Raw genomic sequence first — 24000 nt, forward strand, 5'->3', positions numbered from 1 at the left:
ATTGAGGCTTGTGCCAGTGGCTGTTTTCTCTATCTCCTCTCTAATGGATTTCTTTCTGTTTAGCTTCTTCTGCTTTCAAACTCTAGTGCAGAAGAAAAATAAATGTCCAGAAATGAAATCACTAACAGCCGCCTTTAAAAATGTTGACATTTTTAAGGTGGTTTTTGCACTTAAACCACATGCTTTCCCTGTGCATTTCCTCAGAATCAGAAACTGAGTTTGGAATTGGCAGCTACAAGATAAAAGTATATAATTGTTTGAAAGTATGTACTTTTCTCTAAGAAGGTTGATGTACCATTTTATTTTCTTTGCAGCTAGACGAAGCAATGAGTACGTTCTAGTCACAGTAAATGTCAAATTTTAGTAGAATGGTCCCAAACACTGTATTCTAAATAGTTTTTTTGTCAAAAGGCAGTGCAAAGTTGAAGCCTACATCAAAAAGCCTGTTCCCCTTCAAAGTAAAAGTCATACCCAAATAGGAATGTGCCTGTATGATTTTTATTATTATTTTTTAAAGATTCCTTTTTTGGGGCATTTTGCCTTTATTGGACAGTGACAGCTGTAATCGAACCCGGGCTGCTGCGGTAAGGACTCAGCCTTAATGGTACGCGCTCTACCAGGTGAGCTACCGGGGCGTCCTGCCTATATGATTTTTAATGTGATAAAAATGTCATATCATGATATTATCAATGTTGAGATGTGTTGACACATTTACATATTACACATATGACTGCGTACAGCAGCAAGAAGCATGGCCTCAAAATGAAAGTAAAATTGCTGATGGCTCTGCTGTGGAGGGGTTATTCAGCATTCCCAGACATGTACAAAAAAAATACAATGAAGTATTTTTCTGTATTTTAGCATATCGTCATGAATATTGGTATCAAAAAATACCCTTCAGTATAATATTATTTTAAGACAATACCGCCAACCCCCTATTCCCAAAGCTTTAATGTAAATGTGCACTAATGTCAAGACAATTCTGTCCTACAAAATTCAAAAACAAAACATAGACAAAACATGATTCACGTCACATAAAAGAGGAGAGAGTATTAAGGGGAAGGACTGATGGGGGAAGAGAGATGAGATGGCTAACAGGCCAGTGAGGAAGCGGGGGGAGTGATGGTGGGAATGATGGATAGGTACAATAATGGAGGGAGTGACAAGGTATTATGTTGTGACTAAAGGAGAGGGCCTGCTGGCCAAAACAACAGCTTCAGTGTCATTACTCAAGCATGACCAACAGCCTGCAAGCAGGGGAGGAACTCGCATACAAACACACACATATGGATCCACAAACACATACGAGCTCACTCAAGCACAGTGTGACACAGTGAGCCACTCTGGCTTATACTGCCAATTAGGAAGGAGGGGCAGAGAAAGAGATGGGATACAGAGAGAGCAGAAAGATGAGGAGGACGTCAGAGGCGGACAGATGGAGAAGGAGTTTGGGGGGAGACAGAGAGAGGAAGCGCAGGAAAAACTGAGACGAGGGAAGAGAGGGGGTGTGAAAATGCATGGTCACAGTGGTGGGCGGTAGGTGTGAGGACTCAACAGCTCACCAATATCAGAGTGAGCCAAACTTCAGCTGCCCTGCATCTATTCGAACAGCCATTGCCATGGCAACACATATGCACATCTCCACATTGACAGGCTCCGCAGACAGACATGCAGCTATCACAAGGCTTCAGTGTGAGCTTGGCCTAGATCCTCAGTAATAACTAACATATTGACGTGATGTTTCCGCATCCCTGCCCGCAGGGTGTCCATCTGTTTGTTAATATAACCACAGAGCATTCAGCTGACATTTGCCTGGATTTACATAATTTCCCAATATTTCATGTCATGGTAAGAAAAGAAAGAAAATCAGAGGCGGTCTGTGCTGGGTAAAATGGCTGACTTCACACAGCACACAAGTGGGTAAGTCTCTGTTCTTGTCTTATTTGCTCTCATGTGTCTCTCTCTCCCTGTTTCTGACTGTCACCCTCCCTCTCTCTCTCCCTTGCACACAGACACACCGAGGATGTGTCAGCTTCCCTCCAGGGCAGCAGTCCAATTGTGAAATCAATAGTCTTGTCCGTGCCCTCGGCGAGATCGGGTTACATCCACACACGTACGTGTATACACACACACACACAGAGGGGCTCAGGTGGTCTGCTGCAGTGGACTCGCACACACAGTTTTAAACATGATGCAGCATTGCAGCAGCAGACAACAGAGGCTGACTGCTGAGAAGAACTAGCCATACATTAAAAGCAGGCACTGCTTTAAAGTTGAGAGGCCCACTGCTCTGGTAAAAAGAGCTGCAATGCTGTGAAGTAAACTGCTGATTGTTGTGTTTTCATTTTGCTAAATTGAAGTTTGTTGCTTAGTAATGCAAGCCCTTATTTTAAATGCGTAGCCCTACAACATTAAGAACCTTCTGTAACGTATTTTTGAGACCACATAGAATGCAGTTTAATACCTGTTTCACAACCAAAGTATGACAGTATGATGGAAAACCACTAGAGATGATATGACCTAGAATCATCTTTTATTATAGATACCTTTTTTAGATACCAGCAGCATATAGCAATAATTCCTATGATATAATTCATCAAATTACCGCGACCTGGATCAGGATAAGCAGCAGAACATGGATGGATGGATGGATTAAACAATAAATTAGTATTAATTAATTTAAGTTTTTGCTAAAATCAACACTTGCCCATTATGAGACGATGTACATCCTAGCTACTGCAGCCAGCAGTAGTCACATTGCTTGCTATAGGTCTCATGGTGCTGACTCAAACTCCACAAAATAATTCCAGATTGTACATCTTTTAAAAATATCTTTCACTCTTAAGTGAAAATTTAAGCATGCCACAGGCTTCCTTTCATCCTCTGTTATCATCTACTCTAGATGAATGTAATCATTATGGTGCCAAAAGAATTTTTCATCATCCTTAAGTTGCTTGGTCTAGCGGAACAGGAGGTTTACATCTGCCACCTGTTAGAGAATACAAAGCACAGTAGGTATAACATACTGCACAGGCAACACATGCCCAAACACACACACACACACACACACACACACACACACACAGATGGATAACCCATGCGTGAACAACACATTCTCACTGCAATAAGCCAGCCGCGTGCAATGTGCTGTACCTAAAGGCGAAGAGAAATACACATACGTCTGCACACATGCCACTAGCAGCTGGAAATGACTTCCTCTGTTAGCTTACTACGTTTCCCATCTCCCCTTTACTCAGCCCTTCAAATAACCCATGACCCCTGCAGCTGGCCACTGATTGGCTACTGCTGAAAAGCTTCTTGTTATCTGAATTCAGAGCAACTGTCCAAGTGTGTGTTTGTGTGTCTCATCAAACAGACACAAAAAAATGTGCCAGTCGGTTTCCTGCCACACCACCTCCAGCATTCCTGCCGTGCCAATATTGCCATCCTTTCTGGAATGCGCACACACAAAGATTTTTTTTCATTTCCCAAAAGGTCTCTGTGGTTGTAATTTGTAATTTTCAAGAACAGCAGGGGAGATTGCCAACAGTTGCCAAGACAACCACATCACTCAACAATGACATGATAACCATGGCCCTGCATGTCTAATGTACATATTGAATAATAGTGACAGCTGAGTGTCAAAGTTACTAAGCATGTCCACATGACACCCCTTAAAAACACATGACACTGACACAGACGGAGTCACCTGCCAACACACAGCTATAAACCTTTATAAACCTCTCTGACACATAAGCATCCCAACTTCCTGGAACAGTTTAAGTCCAGGGGAACAGGCTTCCTCCTCTCAGCCTCAGGCTCCATCACCACTGGAGTCCCAGTTTAAAACCCGGCTTCCTTCCACATCCTCTCTGCCGGGCTTTTTACACATCACAGGTTTGTTTTCCAAGATGAAAATAACACAGTATGCGTCTGGGCCTTTGTCCATTCAATTCAAATCTGACACTGACTGTATTTATTGACAAAAGGCTAAACATTAATGGGGGGAGGGGGGGATCTAGATGCTGATGTGTGCGGTCATGTGTGCATTTTCCTATTGTGTAAGTGTCACACAGCCAAGATGGCACTCTAAAAATAGATACATTTGCCGTGCGAGTAATCAATCTGAAAATTAGTACATTATGCATTACTTGATCTCTGGAAAAAAAGTTGCCTCCCTTGTATAAGTGGAAACTCTGAGACTCTGGGTTGCAAATTCAACGCAGCTCTGTGATAGTGAGGGAATAAAGGCTCACTGTAAGGACAAACTACAGCCACGGTTCGCCCTCACATGGTTCCACTTTAGTCAGGAATTATCTCCTTCGGCGAGGAAGACTCTCCCCTGACAAGATCCTGAGAGGCTTGACTCCTCTTTCATTTGGCTTTGATTTACAAGGCCTTGAGATGGGGGGTGGGGGGGCTCTCCACACCCCACCAGATCCTTTTTTTTTTTTTTCAACAGCCAACAAACACATGGATCCACACTGAACTGGGGATTCCACTTTCTGATGCCTCAGACATGCATGTCAGAGGCACTGCAATAAAACCAACCTTTGAGACCACCTTAAAGAGAACTTCCCTGGCAGCTTGCTACAGCAGCAACTTCTGTCAAAATAACAATCTCTGTGGCATTTGTGCAAGGAACTCCGAGTTTTGCAAAGCTTACTGGCAGCAACACTAACACTGTTTTCCTTTTTCCTCCGCTCAGAATTTATTACCCACAGAAAATAGTAATGGCACCATTTACTCACTCCAGTTTACAGGAACTCTTACCTCTGAAGCGGCTTTCCCTTTTTCCTACTGAGGTCAGATGAAACCGCCACCCCTCACTGTGACTGGGTTTTTATCCCCTGAAAATGAAAAAAAAGAAGGAAGAATATAATGATTACGTGTCTATTTTTGTGAACTATAGCAGCAAAACACAATCCCTGTTTTGGTCACATCATCCAAGGCTATTGTCATTGTCAGTGAAATACCAAACTTATGGATCGCATGCGCTCGTTTTCACTGCACTGCAGGAGAATTCAGAGACTTGGCAGCCGGTAGCTGCAGGAGAGCAGACCAATTTCACTGTCACAAGAATGCAGAGGATTAACTATGGAGGGTGCTTGAGCGAGAGACTTAACTAAGCACAGACAAAAATGACACGCACAGCCAGAAAGACACTTATCGCGAAGCTCTGAAAGCAATCAAGCGCAGTTCTCCCTTCATTATAATCTCTCTTCATCATTACTGCAAGATTAAGAATGTGACATTTGAGCTGCAGAGGCCTCCTTCATTTGACAACAAAGCCTTTCAGATACACACACGCAGCCAACTTAATAAGCATGGAAACCACGACAGGTTAATAATTTCACAACATGAGTCAGAGTAGAAACTCAAACCTCATCAAAACTCTTACTTGTGTATTGACTGTGACTCACCAGTCTCCACCAGCTCTCAACAATGCTGACCGGCATTAAACATTTCAACGAATCATCAACTCATCCACAACAGTGCTGACTCATACCAGCCTAACCTTATTTAATCTAAAACAATCTGGATGCTGCATCACGGTCTGGTAATAAAAACTAATTAAGGCATGTCACACAGCCTGATGGTTATAGGTTACAGCATGCTGAGCTGGCCGGGAAATATCAATGCTTTGCAAATGATTTGGTCATAGTGTGTATTTACTGTGTGTGTGTGTATGAGAGGTAGGCAGCTGATGTTGTGGCTAACTACTAGGAAGCTATTCCTGTTGCCCTCAGCTGTTCCTTCGTTTTTCTACACACCAACTGTTGTTCAGCCACAGCATGTGGCCCTTCTCTTGGCAAAAAGTGTGTGCATGTGAGTGTGTGTTTTCACAGCAAACAGACTTCTTTAGTGTGGAGAGTGTCGGGAGGAGTATGACTTTGTGTGTCATCCATGTGTGTGTGTCAAAAACACACAATTAACTGCTCAGATTACAGGTCACCCCACCCCATCCATCTCTCCGGTGTACACAAGGCCATTGAACAGGTGTGGCAGTGACACATGGATCTGTGCAGCTGCAGGAAACACAGTTGCTCCAGTCACAACAGCACTGGGGCCAGCAGGCAGCTGCTCCAATGCTGAAAACAAAGGCAGGTCTGCAGCAAATGCACAGACAAACATAACCAACTTATGATAGGATCAAACCACTTGGTGTATTTGTTCATGTATCACTTGAATCACACTTACACAGAGGTGAGTCTAACAAGGATTGGGTTAACAAAAAATTACAACAGTGCTGCTAGCCAATACTGGCATTACTGCTTTTTACATATAATATTCAGATATCTGATTTTTCTTGCAGCACCATTACAGTTCTGGCACACAACTTTCCTGGGTATGAGAAGTATAAATGCTCAGGTACATACACAGCAGATCTGTGTTTATGGAGCCTGTGCATTAAGATACACACAGCAACACCCCCCGAAAACAATATCTTTTCTTATGACTGAATTCTGAGGCGATTCTGTAGGCACTATGAAAACACACAACTGCCCAAAAAGGTGCCCTGAATATCACTGCCATCACTACAGTTAGTTTCAACCGACTTTTTATGTGGCCTAGATTGGTGCCCCACTTCAACAACAGACCAAGGGGAAACACAGGGTCCAATGTAGTGGACACAGGTGTGTCCTTGTCCACCCACACTTCCCCCATTAACAGCAATCCTTTGGGGCAGCTCATTTCCTGTCGGGGCAGGAAGTGGGAAGGAGGGCAGGGCACTGAGCAAGCAGATGTGATGATGATGTCACAGCAGGAAAAGAAAGACAGGATTGTTGTAGGGGAAGCACAGCAAATGAGTAAGCACGCATGAGGCAGAGTTAAACACACGATACATGTGTACTGTGTGGTACTGTATGTTTGTCAAATCCCCAATATGTGACTTCTACTAATCATACTGTGAGAAGTACATCCTGTGATGAGAATTTAGCGTGGCAGACTAGTCATCTAAATAAAGACACATACTGTAATATGGGTTTTCCATGACCACATAACTGACTGGTCCCAAACTGACATTAAAGAAGAGCAAAAATGACAGACATGCTACTAACACAGCGTCTTTGATGATCAGGATGACACACCACAATAACTGGGCAGATCAGTGTACATTATGGCCCTTAGGCACTTGTGTCGGACCCATTCAAAGAGCATATACCCCTCATACTGATTTCAGTTATGTTATTCATTCACAAGGATTCCAATGTTGAAAAGATTATACTGTAATCATGTTTGCCTTTTTTATTTTACTGCCAATAAACACCATCAGAAAAAAATTATACTATCACCATACAGAAACATCTCATCTATTGTAGAATTTTCACATTACACATTACAAAATAAACTGTATATGTATCATTCTGATTTTCCAGCTTACACATAGTGATGCCAAATCCGATATACTGGATCGGTATTAGCGCTAATACAGACCATAATAAATGTAATGTGTATCGGCCATATGTGCCCAATCCACATTAAACATTTTCTTAGTCATTCTACAACAATATAATTAACATATATGATAGGAATGACGGCCAAACCAACAAAAGTAAGGCCTTGGTTGTAAAAACTGGATTTTTTCTTTAGGTTTTGACACACCAATACATTAAAGGAAAAACTCCTTTTCTCCTTTTAAATTCCAGTATTTTTTGTCTACTACTCCACTTGTGTCACACTTGGGAAGGAAAAACTATGTGGACAAAATATCAGGAAGAACTTACAGTTGAATATGATCCAGTACAACACCACCAACACCTGTAGCCTTAAAAATGACTATACAGTTGAATCAACACATCTCTTAATATAATCTTGCAGGGTAGTGGGAATGGATCGGATCAAGTGGTAGGAACGTTGTATCCACCCCTTGTGCAATGTCTAAGGATTTGCTTTGTGAATGTATTAATTAAAAATTTGTGTCTAGACATTTTGGATACACCAGGTTATCTGTAATGTTGTGAGATAATGCATCTACTCACAATTTAAGATTATAATGACAACCATCTTATAAACACAGAGGGAAGTCTGCTCTTAACCATACCCGCACAAAGAAGCAGAAACATCATGTCATAGTGACACAACTAAGACTGCAGATTAATGATTAAAGATGCATTCTGCTCATTCTTGTGTTGCTCGACAAGATAGCATCTGGAAATTAGATATATTACTGCATTGTGTTTTGTAAAACACATGGAGCAAAAGACCATTCAATGCTATAATTTGGCGGTGACCTCTAATTCGCAACACAAAATAGATATACTCCCTAATTCACCAATGATCTGTATAACAATGGCTGGACCAGGGGAGATTTATTGATCAGAAACGCCCAACAGCATCTTAATCTGGTTTCAGAATAAGATAAGGCCTTAGCAGTGACCCTGAGAATTCTCGTAAGGGCATTGAGGTAAACTATCAGTCAGCTGATTGATGGTTCACTACAAATCCGATCCTCACTGGGAAGGTGCATTAGTATTGATCAGCGCATTGCTTTTATACCAAAGCAAGTGCAACTCATATAGGCAAGTGCTTCCATCGTTGCACAGTGAACTGCCTGACCTCTTCAGCAGTTCAATACAAAAATCCCTTCAAAAGTGGTCAATGTCAAATTTCAAGTCTGAAAGGCCCTTGCTTTTGGGTCAGTTGAAGTTGGGAACAAATTAAGTTGCACATGCCACGGCAATGTACAAAAGATATGTTAAACAAAAAGTCCTGTATAATCATTTCACATCCATGTCATGACTGTTTTTGCGGGTGCTTTCCTGGTGAATACTGGATTTTTCAGTTTAAGTGACACAACCATGACTAATATTAACACAACCCATGTGGGTACTTATTTTCATTCAGTGTACTCAATGTCTCCACACACGAAAGTGCCTCTTGGTCACATGACAAGCGAGTCTCTGTACCTAGGCTAAACAAATAACCTCCTCTCTTTATGAGCTTTACCCCGTGGTGAAGGTGTTATTGAGCTGACCTTCCACCCTCATTTACGGACTACTTTTGCTATTCCCACTCACACACAGTGAAGTCTGGTTGCGATTACAAGGAGCTGATCTCCTCTCCTCAGTGGGATTCTCCACGGTCCGTGCAGCGAGCACTCGGCTCTGGAAAAACCACACATGGTGGGAATTATGGAATAATGCTGCGTCAGGAATGTTCCCACGATGGCCAGTGGGATCTGATGGAGGTCCCACTGGCGGGCTAATGGGGTTTATGGGTAATGTAACACACACATACAGAGTTACGTGGTCAAATGCCTCTGGTGTTAGCCTACATTTGGACCCTGTTCCTCTTGTGTTAGATCAAAGTAGTCCTTTGTGTCAGAGCATTTGAACAAGCGTGCACTGGTTTCATTTAACTGCAAAATAAATCAGTGCGCTCAACTCTTTAACCTCATCATTAGCACAGCTTGCTCACAGCTGAGCAGCTTAAAAGAGAGAAATCTCACTTCTCATTTACACTGTTTCATTCTGATAATTTCCCAACGGGGACCATCAACAGCAGTGAGGGGTGACGGGTCAAGCTGACTGACCACAAATATGCCAGTGACCCTCCCCATGGCCTCAAAGCCAGTCATGGTGCCAAACTCTGGGGCAGATCTCGATTGATTCACTGGAGTTGCCTGTGTGGCACGTGGGCCAAAATAATCAGAAATCACTAGAGAGTGAAGATCAGCGGAGCAGAGAAAGATTAGCAAGCTACTCAGCCACTAACTTAACCCAGAGACTCAGTCAATAGAGGCTCGGGCTTACTCGCAGAGCTGCCAGGGTATTAGTCAATGAGATTTGGCAAGAGGAAGCCACACAAGCACACACACACACCACTATTTTGTGGGATTAAGCCTGCAGGTTTGAGTGACTGTCAAGGGATTCTCTCACAAAAATGTGTCAATCCACTTCTACCACGGCAAGCGCGGCTGTTTTCACTTGCATTCACTCTGCATTGTAGGTCACTGCAGTTACTGAATGAAAGTCTAGATTCCTTCAGTGTCCTACATGAACCCTGATGGAGAAAGAAAAATGGAGCAGCCTGCCAACATCAGTCTGTACAATGCAGAGCACTTGCTTGAAGCCAAGGGTTGTGAAAAAGTGTGACTTCCAGACATTGGCAGAGGACGCAAGGAAAAGGAAGAATGACCTCAGTGTTTCCAAGCTGTCATATTTCACATGACATCAGCTGCACTGAAGAACATTTGATTGGTTCTCATACACCTCTTTCCTGTCCTCTCCCTCCCTCTGCGCCTCCTCCATCTGATACGTCTTTCCTCTCACCATTTCACGTTTTTCAATCTCTTCCTCACAGGTGTTCTTCCACTTCCATAAGTCCTTTTGGCAGCCAGCTCAGTTGTGGAGTCACTAGTGACATGCCAATGTACGGTGACCCTTGTGGCTCTCGGCTTGGGATGTTGTAAACGGGCAATGTGAAAAGAACAGGCTGCTTTCCAACCCCCTCTCATGTCCCTTCCTTGAGGTTTCACCGCACCCTCAAGTGCCGCCTCGATAGTGTAGCTACTTTCTAACAGACATGAGCTGGTGTTACTTTCATGATTATGGGTGAGAGTGTAGTTAAAGTTTCTGAGGAGGGAAAAGTAGGCTGCAGTGCATATTTAATGGCAAAACATGCCATTTCAGCCCTAGTTTTTGGGGTACTGCTAGTTCGTGACTTGAACTGAACACAGAAACACTTGAAACAGTTGGAACATTTAAATCTTGTAAGGGTGAGCCTGTTTTCGCCTTCGATATATGAATGTAGTGTAACTGAATCCCTACAACTGCTACAATTCAAGAGGATGACAACTTAATTCCAGTGCATGCTCAGGTCTGGAATCTATTTTCTATGTGAGGCAAGATATTTGTTTGTTCCAGTGATTCATGCATTCACAAACATAAATACCCAATACAATATGATGCTTACCTCCTAAAAGAGACACCAGGGAAAAAAACACTATAATCACTGTAACTGCATCCTTGACTTTCTCTGATAGTCTTATAATGCCGCTATTGTTAGTGTATTCTGAGTGGTAAATAAAACTAAATCCTCAGTGGATTTGACTGGAATGTAACAAGGATGTCAATGGTTATAAAGCAACTTTATAAGCATAAACCTCTAATCTAAACAGAGCTCATCTAAACATTTTTGGCCAAGAGGCAGGCATTTCACAGTGGGGTGAGGGAAAACCGTTCAGTTCACGTTGCTTGCATCTGTGTGTGTGTTTGGTCTCTCTCTCTCTCTCTCTCTCTCTCTCTCTCAAACCCTTTGTATGATGGCCTGTAAGTGTTACCAGAGGCAGGCAAAAAGGCAAACAAAGGCCATCAACCCTGCACACATAAACACGCAGACATGCAAACTGCTGTTATGGTTTCATGAGAACTAGCTGAACTCTGATCAGACAGCGAGCAGAGAGGACACAGGAACTGGCGGTGCTGATGTTTATCCCAGACTACAATGCATGGCATGATCTGCTGCAAAGAACTGGCCATTTCATTTGATTCAATTAGGGATGCAAAATGGCGCATGTGAAAGCAATACAGAGAGTAGGAAATAAATACACTCTACTTCCATATGTATGTCTCACACCAGGCAGCTCATACATCACCCAGTCAATAATGCATATTTTCTATACAGCAGCTAGACAGCACATGTATTTCTCCTCTGAGTTTGCACTTTGTGTGCTGTTAATACTACTCTCTCTCTCTCTGAAGCACTCCTGCTTGCCTTAAGCATTTTGTGTTCTCTTCATGTCAAAGACCCATTATCCATGGCCCAGTTCTAAAGGCTGTCCATCCACACAGACAGGCCGTCCCATCCATCAACCCATCCCGTGGCTGTAGCGGTGGCACTTTAACTGGACTTTGCGGTGGATTACATAGGCAGGTGGGGTAGAGAAAGAAACACGATACCATAAATCACCTCCTCCACTCCTCCCTCTGCGTTCTACTTGCCGATACCTGACGCAGCTGCTGGAATTCTAGCTGAGAATTCCCACTGGGATGAGATTCCCTTTTCCAACCTTGGATGCTAAGATCAGTTTCAGATTGATTACCCAACTGTGTGTAACTTAACTTAAAGATAGGAGCAGAAAAACACAGCAAATTGCCTCAAAGCTTTGTGGCAGTCACAGGGGTTGATCATGCTGACTGCATGATCGACTGTGTGACAGAAAGTTACAATCGAGACAGTATGTTTCACACAAGACCAAATTTCTACAGGGCCCCCCATTTCCTGTCACCTGCACTGTTAGGTTTACAAGGCCTGACCCCTACAACACTGAATGGATCAGACCATCTGTGATACAGCGGGTGGAGGGGGTGTGTATGTGTGTGTGTTTTGGGGGGGGCAGCAGTGAGAATCAGCCACCTGCCATTGTCCAAGTCACACTGAGTAATAACTGCCTAAGCTGCTTAAACAAAATGTACAGTGGAGAGAATTAGCAAATAAAAGGGACAATTAATGAATGAACAATACAACAGTCTGGACATGTATTATAGCAGCTCAGAAAAAATATGGAAGAAGTGGTGTGGAGATAAAGACTGACAGACTGAAGTGGTTAAAAACATGCTTTTAAAAACAATATAACAGAATTTTGGTGTCTGTCCTTCTGAATCAAAAAATAAAGGCTTATTTCCAGACCCACAATTTTCTACAGTTGCTTAACAATTATACAGGGAGAAGATCTTAAAAGAAGCGCAGGTATCAGTTTCTCTAATTACAGTATCCTCAGCAGACCAGAATGCTATGCAGCCACAACAAGAAATGTTGTGTATTGAGGAAGGGGTGCAACTATCACTTTTCTTTCCCTACTTGAATACTCACCCTCGTTCTCTCTACCTACAAATTAAAACCCACGGCTAGATGCAACAAGTGCAGACCTGTTCTCTGATGGTAGATGAAAGGTAACCTGGGAAATGTAGGAAGGAAGACAAGGCTGTTTGAGGGAAAATTACAACATTTCATCATAAAATAACTCCTGGAACACACTGAAAACCGTGAATCAATAATATCCAGCAATGTAAAAGTAAGAGTGTAAATCCCACCAGGGCTGATCCGTACTAAAAATGTATACACTTGTAACATTGCAAAGTGCTTCAGGAGAAAACGTTCACCCAAAAGGCACAGATATTAAAACTAACAAAGACATCCAATTGTAGGTCAATCTTCGCCATTTGGATCTCTAGTTGTCTTTATATTGCGATGCGCCTGTGCGCTTGAGTGCACCTGCTGAACGAGGACCCAGATCATGTATTGCCCTGAAAGGAAAGGAGGGTGCCCTCCATCTGCCTGTTCCAATCAGCAGTGCAGAGGATAGAGGCTATGTTGTCCATACATTGGTTTAGCACAGGCGGACGATATGACACACCTTCACATCTCTACACCTTCCACATTTCCTGGTGGAGGGTTTATATTGAAAACCAATAGAGAAACTGAGGCATAAGAGTGAAAGGGCATGTTTTTTTACCGGCTCCACCACCTTATCCTTACTTGCCAACGAACAGAAATCAATCATCACAAAACAAAAGCCTGCATGTAGATCTCAAACAATTGATTTCCTGCCGTAGAGGATATAAGTTGCTCAGTATGTATGAAAAGGCCAACAGGAAGAGAAACTCTCTATCTGGAACAGAAGAGGTTTTGCAGGCTACAGGCGGGTTGGTTAGCCATTTGTCATTGTTTCCAAATGGCAGGGGCAGCTGCCACCAAAGGTCAGCAAAATGTTACCAGAACAAGGCCCTATAGAGGGTGGGACCACGTGCCTGTGACAAGAGGGGGGACACACCCAGGTGGAATGACACATAGACACTTTCACTCACACACACACACAACACACCCATAATGTGGAATCTTGTTTGGCATTAAGGAGCTGGGCCCTGATGCAGCTGGTGGCCTTTTCTAGTTTGTTCTCCAACCCAAGCCAAGGTACCTCCTATCAGTGGAACTATCAGGCTACACTCACCCCTCCGGCTCTCCATCAGGTGGGGTGAAGGCTGCGTTTGAAGTGCCATCCTCCCCAACCCCCGGGCTGTAACATAACCGGGGTAAACTTACACCAACCACCATTGCCACCCCCAGCCTCGTCTCTGGAGCTTTTGTGCAGAAAAGTCTAATGCCCAGGGACATGGGTGGATGGATGGGCGGAGGACAGACATGGCCCTTGCAACTCGCACAACAGAGCCAGTGAAGTGCTGACAGACGGACAGACCAGCACGCAGGAGATGCTAACACACACAAACCAAGAATAGCTTTCAAAGCTCTAACGCACACGGTCTCTGAGGATCATTCCGCAAGCCCAAAATTTCTTTGACAACTGTTTTTCTCATCTAATCAACTACATCCCAAGGAAATCAAGCATACAAAAAAAGGGATGAAAGAGGAGTAGAGGGATGGAGGGAGAAGAGCAGAAGGTTTTTTTTTCTTCCCTTCTTTTGGCAAAACAAGACAGAGTGGGTGAATGAGAAAACCATGTTTCTGGTTATGTATTTTGAGCTGATGTTTCTTCCAAAATATATACCCTCTCTCCCTCGGCTCTCTTTTCAATAGCCTCCAGAAAGAAAGCTGACAGTGAAAAATTCCTTACATGTGCTTTTAAAGAGGGGCAGTGAAATGACATGCTCTCTTCTAACATATGTTTTACCTCTGTGGCTGGAAATTTAATCCATGACTGAGCTTTTTATGACTGAGCTGTATACCATACTGCCTGAATGCAATGACTTCAGGACTATTAAGTCTACTGAGTAAATGTCTTGTATGATCCTATTACGTGAGGTGCATGTCCACGGTTTCTTTTTAAGTTGTTTGTGTGTTTGCATCAATTCCATCACAACAAAATCTTGCTCTTGGCATATAAATTTGATATGAATAATAATACTAAATCAAACAGGCACTTGTTGAACTTAAATGATGTGATATTGCTACAACTATGGCGACAATAATCCTGTTGGAATTCAGCCACAGGCCTAAAATAAGCCCAACAAAGTTGCGTCTAACATCAAAAACTGAGCAAATATTCTCAAACCCTCCAATTTTATATAACCAGTTGATAATTAAGTTCTTAAGAAACACATTCATAATGGGACACAGCACAGGAAACGAGCGATGCTTGTGGCATCACTCATTTTCTGTCCTCTTCTGTGTCTCCGATCAGACGGCAAGTGAAATCTGACTCCAAACTCCTGCTATTTTCCTCTCGCAAAAACACATGACAAGCTTAAAGGCATCTGCCTGAGGGGAAGTGACCAGAAGGCCAGAAGTTATTTTCAACCCATTAACTGCACTGTAAGCGAATGGGTTGCATTGTTGCTGCACTGTCTCAATGCCCATGTGCTTCTAGTCTAGTGCTTTGTGGATGCAAATCAAGCTTGCCCTAAGGACACAGACAGTCTATTATAATGCCACTGTGGGGAATAAAGGCTGGGCCAAGTGGCTTCTTAGAGGCCTTTTTTTGTGAGCAAATACAGTTTGTTTTGTGTATTCACCCCTGAATGGAAGAGATACAGTTAAAAAGCTGTCCTCGCATGGCCTTGGTAGTGTAAATAACACACACACACACACACACACACAGGGAACATATACTGGATGAAACACTGCCTCGGCCTATATGGTAGCTAGCCAGAGAGAGAGAGGAATGGTGTGCAACCCCTCTAGAAAAATGACCTTTGAACCCCACTGTCAATGAAGGGTCATTATCTTTCCAGTGTTAATGCCTGAATGCAGGCAAAGTCTGAGGCTAAGACTTGACTTCAGTGTAGAGGATCATTTACAGTCGTTTGGTTATTTGGGAACCTCTAGTTAAGTATGAACACAGTATGTGTTTGAGATTTTACTTTTACACGTTTTCTGAACAAATAAAAAAGCTATAAACACTGCATAGTTATTTTTCTGACTAAAGTGGATGCTAGCATTAAACTGGAGAAAGCCACTGGTCAAACTGGTTACATGTTATCCAATCTGCGACCGGCGGCGTCATCCAACAAAGGGAATTAAAACAGTGTTCACGAGCTGCAGTGAAGGAGGTAGCTAATGATGAACTCCACCCAGCCACACTAACATACATTACCACTTATCTTACAGGTTTTTGTAGACATGAAATGTGGTATTTCAAAAAACCCACCAGTAAGATACAAACATTAGCGCGACAAAACCATCGGCCATTAAGCAGATAGCCTTCTCCCGCTGAACAGGGTGGAGACTACACATCTCCCTTCTGTTCAGTTAGATGCAGGGGAGGAAAATTAGGCTGAAAATACCTCCAGCCGACCACGAGTCCGAGGGCTTGGCTTTAGCGACATAACTAACAAATACAATACAACAATAGGCTCATGTTCAATTGCCTCTCCCATGAAAGCTGCGGCTCTTTTCCAAGTCGGCACAAACGCTGCACGCCCGTTCTCCCCCAAGAAAGGGATTGTTCAATGGCCGCATAGGGGCACACAAACCCCCATTCAAACAGCCAGCCACAACACACACACTTTCTCTTACAGGCAACAACACATTCACAGTGGCTTGTTTCTTAACACCTATTGGCCTTGTCTTTAAGAAGCAGGTTAAACAAACAGTATAGCTACTCCTCTGTCTCCTTTCCAGATGACACGATCAAGGATGGGCTGCCAGTGCATGGCATAATAAACTGACATTTATTTATAATTGACATTTTTAGTCTCTGACTATGCTTATTGAAACACTAGAAAAAAAAGGCGTTACAAAATTTAAACATGCCGGAATAGTAAAGAAAAATCCACTTACTGTCAAAAGGGATTCACAAAGACGTTCCTCTCCTCTGCTATGTTCTCCAGTGGGAGCAAATATCCCTCTCCTCAGGGAAAAAATAAGAAAAACTCCTGATACAATATGTGCAATTATCGGTTTTAAAGAGGAATCTAGTTAAAAACTGGCTGCTGTCCTCATGTTTTTACGAATTGCCTCGTCTACATATACAGTCCCATTCCCTTTTCCCATTCTTCTCTCCCGGAGCTGCTGAGGAGACACGCTGCGCGTCTCCGTCGTTTCCTGTCCAGCCCAGAACCCTACGCTGCCTTCATTGCCTGTCGGGAAAATCTTATATTAGAGTTAGTCGCAGAAAAGAGGAATAACCTGGCTAAATGGCAGATATTACTGAAAAAGAGACAAATTGCGGTGTTACCCTAGTTGACCAATTGACACATTTTTGCGCAGTTTTCTGCCGATTAATTGGTGAAAACGCTAATTAGACTATATGACCGCTCTTCATCCTGCCGCTTTAATGCGAAGTCATTCTGCGCTCCTTATTTTCTAACATAAACAGATGACAAATACTGGCTTTTCAGGGTCTACTGGGCCATCTCAAAAGCACCGGAATGAGGAATTTTTATTTTACAGATTATAACGTAGAAAGTCGGAGTTTTAGAGTAACATTGAAGGCAGCATCGGCATCCAGTAGCTATTCCCTCTAGTCAGTGGTAGTAGATAATAATAATAATAATAATAATAATAATAATAATAATAATAGTAGCAATGATGATAATAACAATAATAATAAACCCAATACTACTACTAATAAAATCAATTTATATTGCTCTTTTTATTGTACTCAAACATGCTTTGCAAGATAAAAAGATTTTTTTTTTTTTAAAAACGGGTAAAATATGTTAATATTACAGCTACAGTTAGTGAAGCAGACCCATTTAACCACACTGGAGCGCTGCATGGGTTCTTGCTGATGCTCACCCGAAGCCACCACCACCACCATACAAAAGGGACTTGTTCCAGATTAGGAGATTATTGCGTGTTATCCATATGGACACATGGCATTATTAACCCCCCTCATCCATTTTCTGAGTTAGAATTACAGACAACATTTTACAAATGCTTTAATCCCCACTTCACAATCCCATGAATCTGTCACCATGTGTTGCCACAGAAAATAAACATTTTCTACCCTTTTATGGTCTCTTATCCCTGCTCTAGGCAGGTGTATAAAACAGGAAAAGGGAATGAAGCAAGGGAAATTTTGGTGCAATTAAAAAAAGATTTTAGCTTTTTTCCTAGTTTAAGGCAGTAAAAAAACTGTTCTCAACATACGGATCAAAATAAAATGCTTTGTTGTCATCTAGTGGACCAAGAAAGCTATTGCACTTTCAACTCAACCCCATTTTGTAGCTATCTACATGGGTTTTTAAATCAATCAAATATTCAAAACTTGTGTCTTGATACAACACCATGGAAGGGAATTACCTTCTTGTATTGCTGGTATTGCTACACAGCACAAACACAGTGTTTTTTTCCTCATTGACACTGTACATGTGTCTTAGTCAATGACTCAGAGTATAGAGACAATTTTCTTGTTTACTTCTCCTAGACATAGTCTCTCTGCCAGTCAGCCTTTGGGTTTCCTGTCTTTTTGTGAGGTAATGACACTTTGGCAGTCACACATGTCAGTTCAAACCTGTTGCATATCTGTTTGGTGGTGCTTCTCATTGTGATCAGTAAACCTTTCCACATGCTACACTGGATCATTGCTCTTTAGGTCACTCACTCCAACTCCAACTGTGGCTGCAACATTATTCTTCTCATACTGCTTGGACACATACAACTCAAGTATTTCTCTAATATATCTTGCATTGCATGTTAGTATTATAGCTTTTTAACAACTTTGCAGTCTTGCTAGTATGACCAACATCTGTACTTTCATGCAAAAGGTTTTTTTAGTCTGGTAAAGGTATTAATAAGTACTTACAGGTAATCAGGTGCTTTAAAATGTTCAAATTAGGTAGTAAAAGGTGGATGTTTTGTATAAGTCTAGCTTGCATGTGGGACTGCTAGCTGCACGGCTAACTTTGCTAACTAGCTAACGGCAGTACAGTCAGCAGCAGTTAGCGGTTACCAGTCTATGGCGGTTACTTTAGCAACAAATAATGCTATCTGGCCATCAGGATATGAATGCGTCTTGGGTGCATTCACACCTGTACTTAGAACTGTCCACGCATGTTAATGCCAGGTGTAAACAGGGCCTAAGGCTGAGTCCTTACTGCAGCAGCCGGGGTTCGATTCCAGCCCGGGGCTAATGTTAAAAACAAATTTAATAATAATAAATCTTGGGGCACCAAAGGTCACATACTCTGGGAGAGAGCGGAAACTTCAGAAGAGGAGGCGTTTCTGCCACAGGATGTTTTCCCTTAGAGAAGTGAGAAGAAGCTCTGTGTGAGGTTCAGTCACTGCAGCACCGTGGGAGTGCTTCAATCAGAGGCAGAATGAGGATATGATGCATTACAGTCGAAGGAACGCGTGCATGGAACCAGGGTTGATATCAGATTACCAGATCAGATTTCTCTGCAGTATACAAGTTAATGTAGTTTTTTGGAGGAGCTTGAAGTTTTAGGTGATGAGGGAAAGCCTCAAGAACATCATTCTGCTTGAGGCAAGTTCACACTCTCGGTGCAAAAGATCAAGATGAGTGCTTGCTGGATGTTCATGATCTTCATGGGCTACAGATTATCTCATGCTGCTCAGTCGCAGGGAACCTGCACCTGCAAAGGTAAATTGTAGACTTTATTGCAACACATACATTTCTATTCATATGCTTATAGTGATTGGTATTCAGGTAGTAGTTATCACTAAGAATACTAGTAATTTGCTAGAAATTACTATTATTTTAACTAACTTTACTTAACAACACTTTAGTGTGCATATGTGGTTAGAGTGGGCCAGTGGGTTTCGTGTGTAAACACTGAGGTTAGCAGCACCCTCATAAGTAGTGTAGTAAAACTTAGTATCAATGTATTTAGAAGGTTGACTGTTAAATTGCAGCAGTGGTATCATTAGATATTCAGGCTAGGTATTGTAACTACTCTCAGGCTGACAGCTTTGGCTAAGTTTAGGTACATAAAACGTGGAAAGTTGAGTTGCAAGGAACAGGAGTGTGTTCCTCTGTAACTTATAGTGAATATATCCTCAGTTATTGGTTGTTTATCTGTTGATTAGTACTTACAATGAACCTTAAAGTCTCCTAATGCTGGCTGAATATGTGTATTTGTGAGTGGAGAGACACGTTGTGTGAACCAGCATGTATCAGTAAACTGTATAGTGCCTCAACTCTAGGATAATTACTGTTTATGTAGAGTGCAGAAGGCATTGATTTCAACACTAATCCATGCATCAAATAGCACTACATTACATAAACCACAACCTTGTGAGTGGCATACTTGAGTCAGCCGAGTCAGTCAGCGTCTGACTCAAATACGCCATACTCGGCATACTAAATGTTCTTCATGTGAAATGTGAGGCAGGTTAAAAGAGGTAAATGTGCTGTTATTGAATAAATTCCACGTGGGGGTGGAGTTGCTGTGAAATGATGAGTTTCAAAGCTTGAATATCAGTCAGGGGAATTAAATGCAAATAAATCAATCTTTGCAGGAGTTGTAGCTGAAAGAAGCCATTTCCTTTGCAAAGGTTGGTTACAGACAAAGACACAGGCATCCTTACACGGTTTACTGCAACAACAAACACAATGCTGGGCTACTTCTGCTCTCTGCATTGCACACTGTTTCTCTTTTTCAAAGTTTCAATGTGTGTGATACTTTTGTTGTGTTTTGGCATTTTGCCTTTATTGGGCAGCAAAGGGCTCCGGGTTAGAACTGAACCCGGGCCCGGGCCGCTGCGCTAAAGACTCAGCCTTAATGGTGCGCGCTCTACCAGGTGAGCTACCAGGGCGCCCCTTTTAATGTGTTCTTAAGTATTTTTGCGAGCCTTACTTCATGAATCAGAGATGTTACATTATACTGTGAGACACCTCTAATCAGAAATCAAAATAAAATTGCACCCTATCACATTTTTTCTCTCCAGACCACCTGAAACCTGTCTGTGTACCTGCTGGAGGCAATGTGACTGTGCCCTGCCCAAATTTGGATGGTGAAGACATGGCATTTAACCTCCTTAAGGACCAAAAAGTGATTTACAACCATTCAAAGACTCAAGAAAAAAATGCATCAAACTCTGAAGCAGTGGAACTGCATGAAAACCAAGTAAATAATGTCAGTTTCAGGCTCATTGGAGTGAATGCCAGTTTCCATGGTATCTACAGATGTGAGGGCATAGTCATGTTCCCTCCTCCCTATATCACAGAACGAAATCCTTTGGGGATCCTGGTACTTGTAGAAGGTAAATATTCCTAAGAGGTGATAAGGTTTTAAAACAAACACCAGGCACATCTGTATCTGAATAATTCTCTAAATATGTTTCTTCCAGGACACCAATGCAAACACAATAAAGACTGCAGTGATTCTAGAGATCAAAACAGTGTTTTTCCCTGGATTTGGATTCTGGTGGTTCTTCTCATCATCATCTACAGCATAATTGTCACCATCATCGCCTTCATCAACTGGGTAAGATTTTCCTCAACCACATTCCCCAGGAAAAAGTAGAGTTTGAAACTTATATATAGAAGCACATACAATATTTATGTGACACAGAAACAGTCATTCTGAGCAAATTCTTTGACCCTTTGGTCGTAGGAAAAAGTATTCAACCCTGGGAAACCATTGTATCTTTTAACCAATGTATAATGCAAAAGAAGCTTTGTGAAATGTATTTTATTGTATGTTATTTTCCAGTTCATTGGACTGCTTTGTTTTCTCATTTTTATTTGTTTTTAATTCATTCAAAAAACCATTGTATGTCCCAATTTTCCACCAAGATGCTCTAAAAACTGTTCTCTAAGAGCTGAAAGGAGTTAAAATCTGTTTGGGGAAAATTGTTGTATTTATTTTTAATTATGTATTTATTAATTTTTCTAGGCCCAAAAAGAGTCAGCCAAATCTAAAAAATGTTGTCATCTGCCTTTAAAAATCCCACCATGTATAACTTTTAAATGATTAAATGTGAGCTACAGCTTCAGGTCCCCAAATTCCCAGAAAGAACCCCCCCACACAAAATCCAGAGGACATGACTCTGTGCACTCTAAAAAAAAGACTACAGTGGCTCAACTTGAAAAAAAAGTTTGTTTAGTACAAACATGATTCACTTTGAACTCTAAAAGCTTGAACCAACTTAATATTAATTCAAAAGTTGTGGTGATAAATCATCTTTGACTTCCATCCTACTCAAAAATGTCCATGCAAATTGTTACCTTAATTTCTTTGAGTATTAGTAATTAATTTCACTTAAGTCAGAATAAATAGCAACTCCAGTATTTATGATCAGACTGTTTATTACGAAACTCTTTATATCCAAATAGTTTATTTTAACAACGGATCGTATTTATACCATCATCTGTGCACACATGCCCACTTCCAACAGTACTTGGCCAAAAATAAAAATGAAGGCCAGACTGAACCTGTTCCTCAGGTCTAACATCAGTGTGTTGAGCTTCAAAGGAAATGAGCACGCCACGTCAAATATTTGCAGGTTTTCACCAGGAAGTTGCCCTCAATCAAAAATGAAAACATATTCAAATTTTGAAGAACCGATCCCCCGGACTGGAGCCAGCTCTTCGCTCTCTGTGCAACACACTGCACACACTAAGTGTAAAGGAATGCACACATTTAGTGTTGCAGGTGTCCTCTATGCAGATTGCACCTGGACGCAATATTCTTGTTAGCTGCGACTCAATTAACCAACTTTAACGCTAGACCTTAAACATCGACATTTTTTTGTTACCTAAATTAATAAGTTAAGAATAAGTTTAAAATTTTGACCGACTTCTTAAAATAAGTTATCGACTGACTGTAACGCGTACACGTAAGTACAAACGTAATGTTTTATGCTGAAAAACGTGTTAAAAAAAGTGTTATTCACTAACCCTGATTTAGTTCTATGTCCTCAATGATAGGCACAGCCCTTGCGCCGCTCACGCATCATATTGTGCGTGAACCTTCACAGGCATGACGCGGTTGTTCAACGGTCTTCTCGTGTCTTACAGGTGAAGTTGAGGAGGACAGATTCCCAGAGTGACTACATGAACACCAAACCCAGAGCACCCAGGGACCGCAAGAAGAAAAGAGGGGTTCAAACACCTATACCACGACACTTCTGACTACCCACGCATCTTCTGACCATTTGCACAGCTACCCCCATTAGTTTAGTTATACAGTAAACATAGGGGTGTCATTGTAGCAGTTAGCCGTGAAAATAACATTATTGTGAATGAGGTTTTGTTAAGGTCATTTTGTTGTCAGCAGTAGTTGTTTTGTGTCTGCACAGCGAAAGTAGCAGTTTCTTAAATTTGTGGCTGTATAAAACAACGTACATAACAGTTTTGGCTTTGCTCACTTCCTGTTACACTCAGTCTCTGCCTGTCACACTCACACACAGATATGTAGCAGGAACCCCTATCTTTGTGGTCGAAACAGAAGTTGGTGTCTGAATGAGGGGATTTAACCACATTTAAAGGGGGTTCATTCAGCGTGTAAATCTTTGTGACATAATGTGGATCAGTGACCACAATTTCAAAAATGAACAAAAGCCATTACAGGCCTCTATAAAGCATGATGTCAAAAATCGAAATATCAAGCGACTGATTAACATCACAAGTCCCAGTTTGCACGCTCTTATTTCTAAGAAATCGGAATGTGTTCTCGGAGAGTTAACATCACTGAGGTCGATGAGAACCAGATGTACAACAGGGAGAGGCACACTTCAAACAATAACAATCTGCACAATTTCCTGTCTTCCTCCCTCAACTTTTTTCCTCCCTCATGCTTTCTGCAGATGTGGCTGCTTCAAAGGGACTCTACCTTTTACCTTGCTCACCTTGCAGTTTCTGTACAGTTATTGCAAGCGCACACTGGTTTTATTGGTTTCATTCAGCAGCATGGTCTTACTCATCAACTACTACAAGCATCAGCAAGCGTAACATATTTTTTCTGTTAGGTTTTTAAGCTATTTTGGGACTTTGATGGTTGATTAAAAACAGCTGCTTTTGATAAAAGATTTTTTCCTTCCCCCACAGTCACTCCTCCGATTAAGTTTTATTGCATGATAGGCACTTAAATATTTTAGCCTTTGCCTTCATCAGAGTTTGGCTTTTTA

General features: G+C 41.8%; 2 protein-coding genes across 7 annotated transcripts in view; one reads left to right on the forward strand and one right to left on the reverse strand.

The window, feature by feature from the left end:
- Positions 1 to 17037, reverse strand: part of raph1b (Ras association (RalGDS/AF-6) and pleckstrin homology domains 1b) — a 38304-nt gene extending 21267 nt beyond the window's left edge. For 3 of the 5 annotated variants that reach the window (XM_044188036.1, XM_044188035.1, XM_044188034.1), the window contains exons 1-2: positions 16744 to 17029; positions 4774 to 4850 (exon numbers count right to left, since the gene is read on the reverse strand). The gene's annotated coding sequence lies outside the window, so the exon portion shown is untranslated. Of the gene's footprint in view, positions 1 to 4773; positions 4851 to 16743 lie in introns of all 5 variants that reach the window. The other 2 variants (XM_044188032.1, XM_044188033.1) reach the window with 2 other exon arrangements.
- A 1685-nt stretch (positions 17038 to 18722) lies between these two features.
- si:dkey-1h24.6 (T-cell-specific surface glycoprotein CD28) lies at positions 18723 to 23224 on the forward strand. Of its 2 annotated transcripts, XM_044188041.1 has the most exons (4): positions 18731 to 19510; positions 20818 to 21132; positions 21220 to 21356; positions 22892 to 23224. In XM_044188041.1, the coding sequence occupies exons 1-4, from the start codon at positions 19426 to 19428 to the stop codon at positions 23003 to 23005; spliced, it is 651 nt and encodes a 216-aa protein (XP_044043976.1). In that variant the 5' UTR covers positions 18731 to 19425; the 3' UTR covers positions 23006 to 23224. The 2 variants fall into 2 exon arrangements, with proteins under 2 accessions (XP_044043977.1, XP_044043976.1); XM_044188042.1 differs by lacking the exon at positions 20818 to 21132 and having other exon boundaries at positions 18723 to 19510.
- The last annotated feature ends 776 nt before the right edge of the window (positions 23225 to 24000 follow it).

Source organism: Siniperca chuatsi, linkage group LG24 (genome assembly GCF_020085105.1).
Source record: "Siniperca chuatsi isolate FFG_IHB_CAS linkage group LG24, ASM2008510v1, whole genome shotgun sequence".
Lineage (NCBI taxonomy): Eukaryota > Metazoa > Chordata > Actinopteri > Centrarchiformes > Sinipercidae > Siniperca > Siniperca chuatsi.

Coding starts and splice junctions, on each gene's coding strand:
- si:dkey-1h24.6 (XM_044188041.1), top strand. CDS start 19,426: ATGAGTGCTTGCTGGATGTTCATGATCTTCATGGGCTACAGATTATCT. Junction 21,133..21,219: donor GATCCTGGTACTTGTAGAAG/GTAAATATTCCT, acceptor TGTTTCTTCCAG/GACACCAATGCAAACACAAT. Junction 21,357..22,891: donor TCATCGCCTTCATCAACTGG/GTAAGATTTTCC, acceptor CGTGTCTTACAG/GTGAAGTTGAGGAGGACAGA.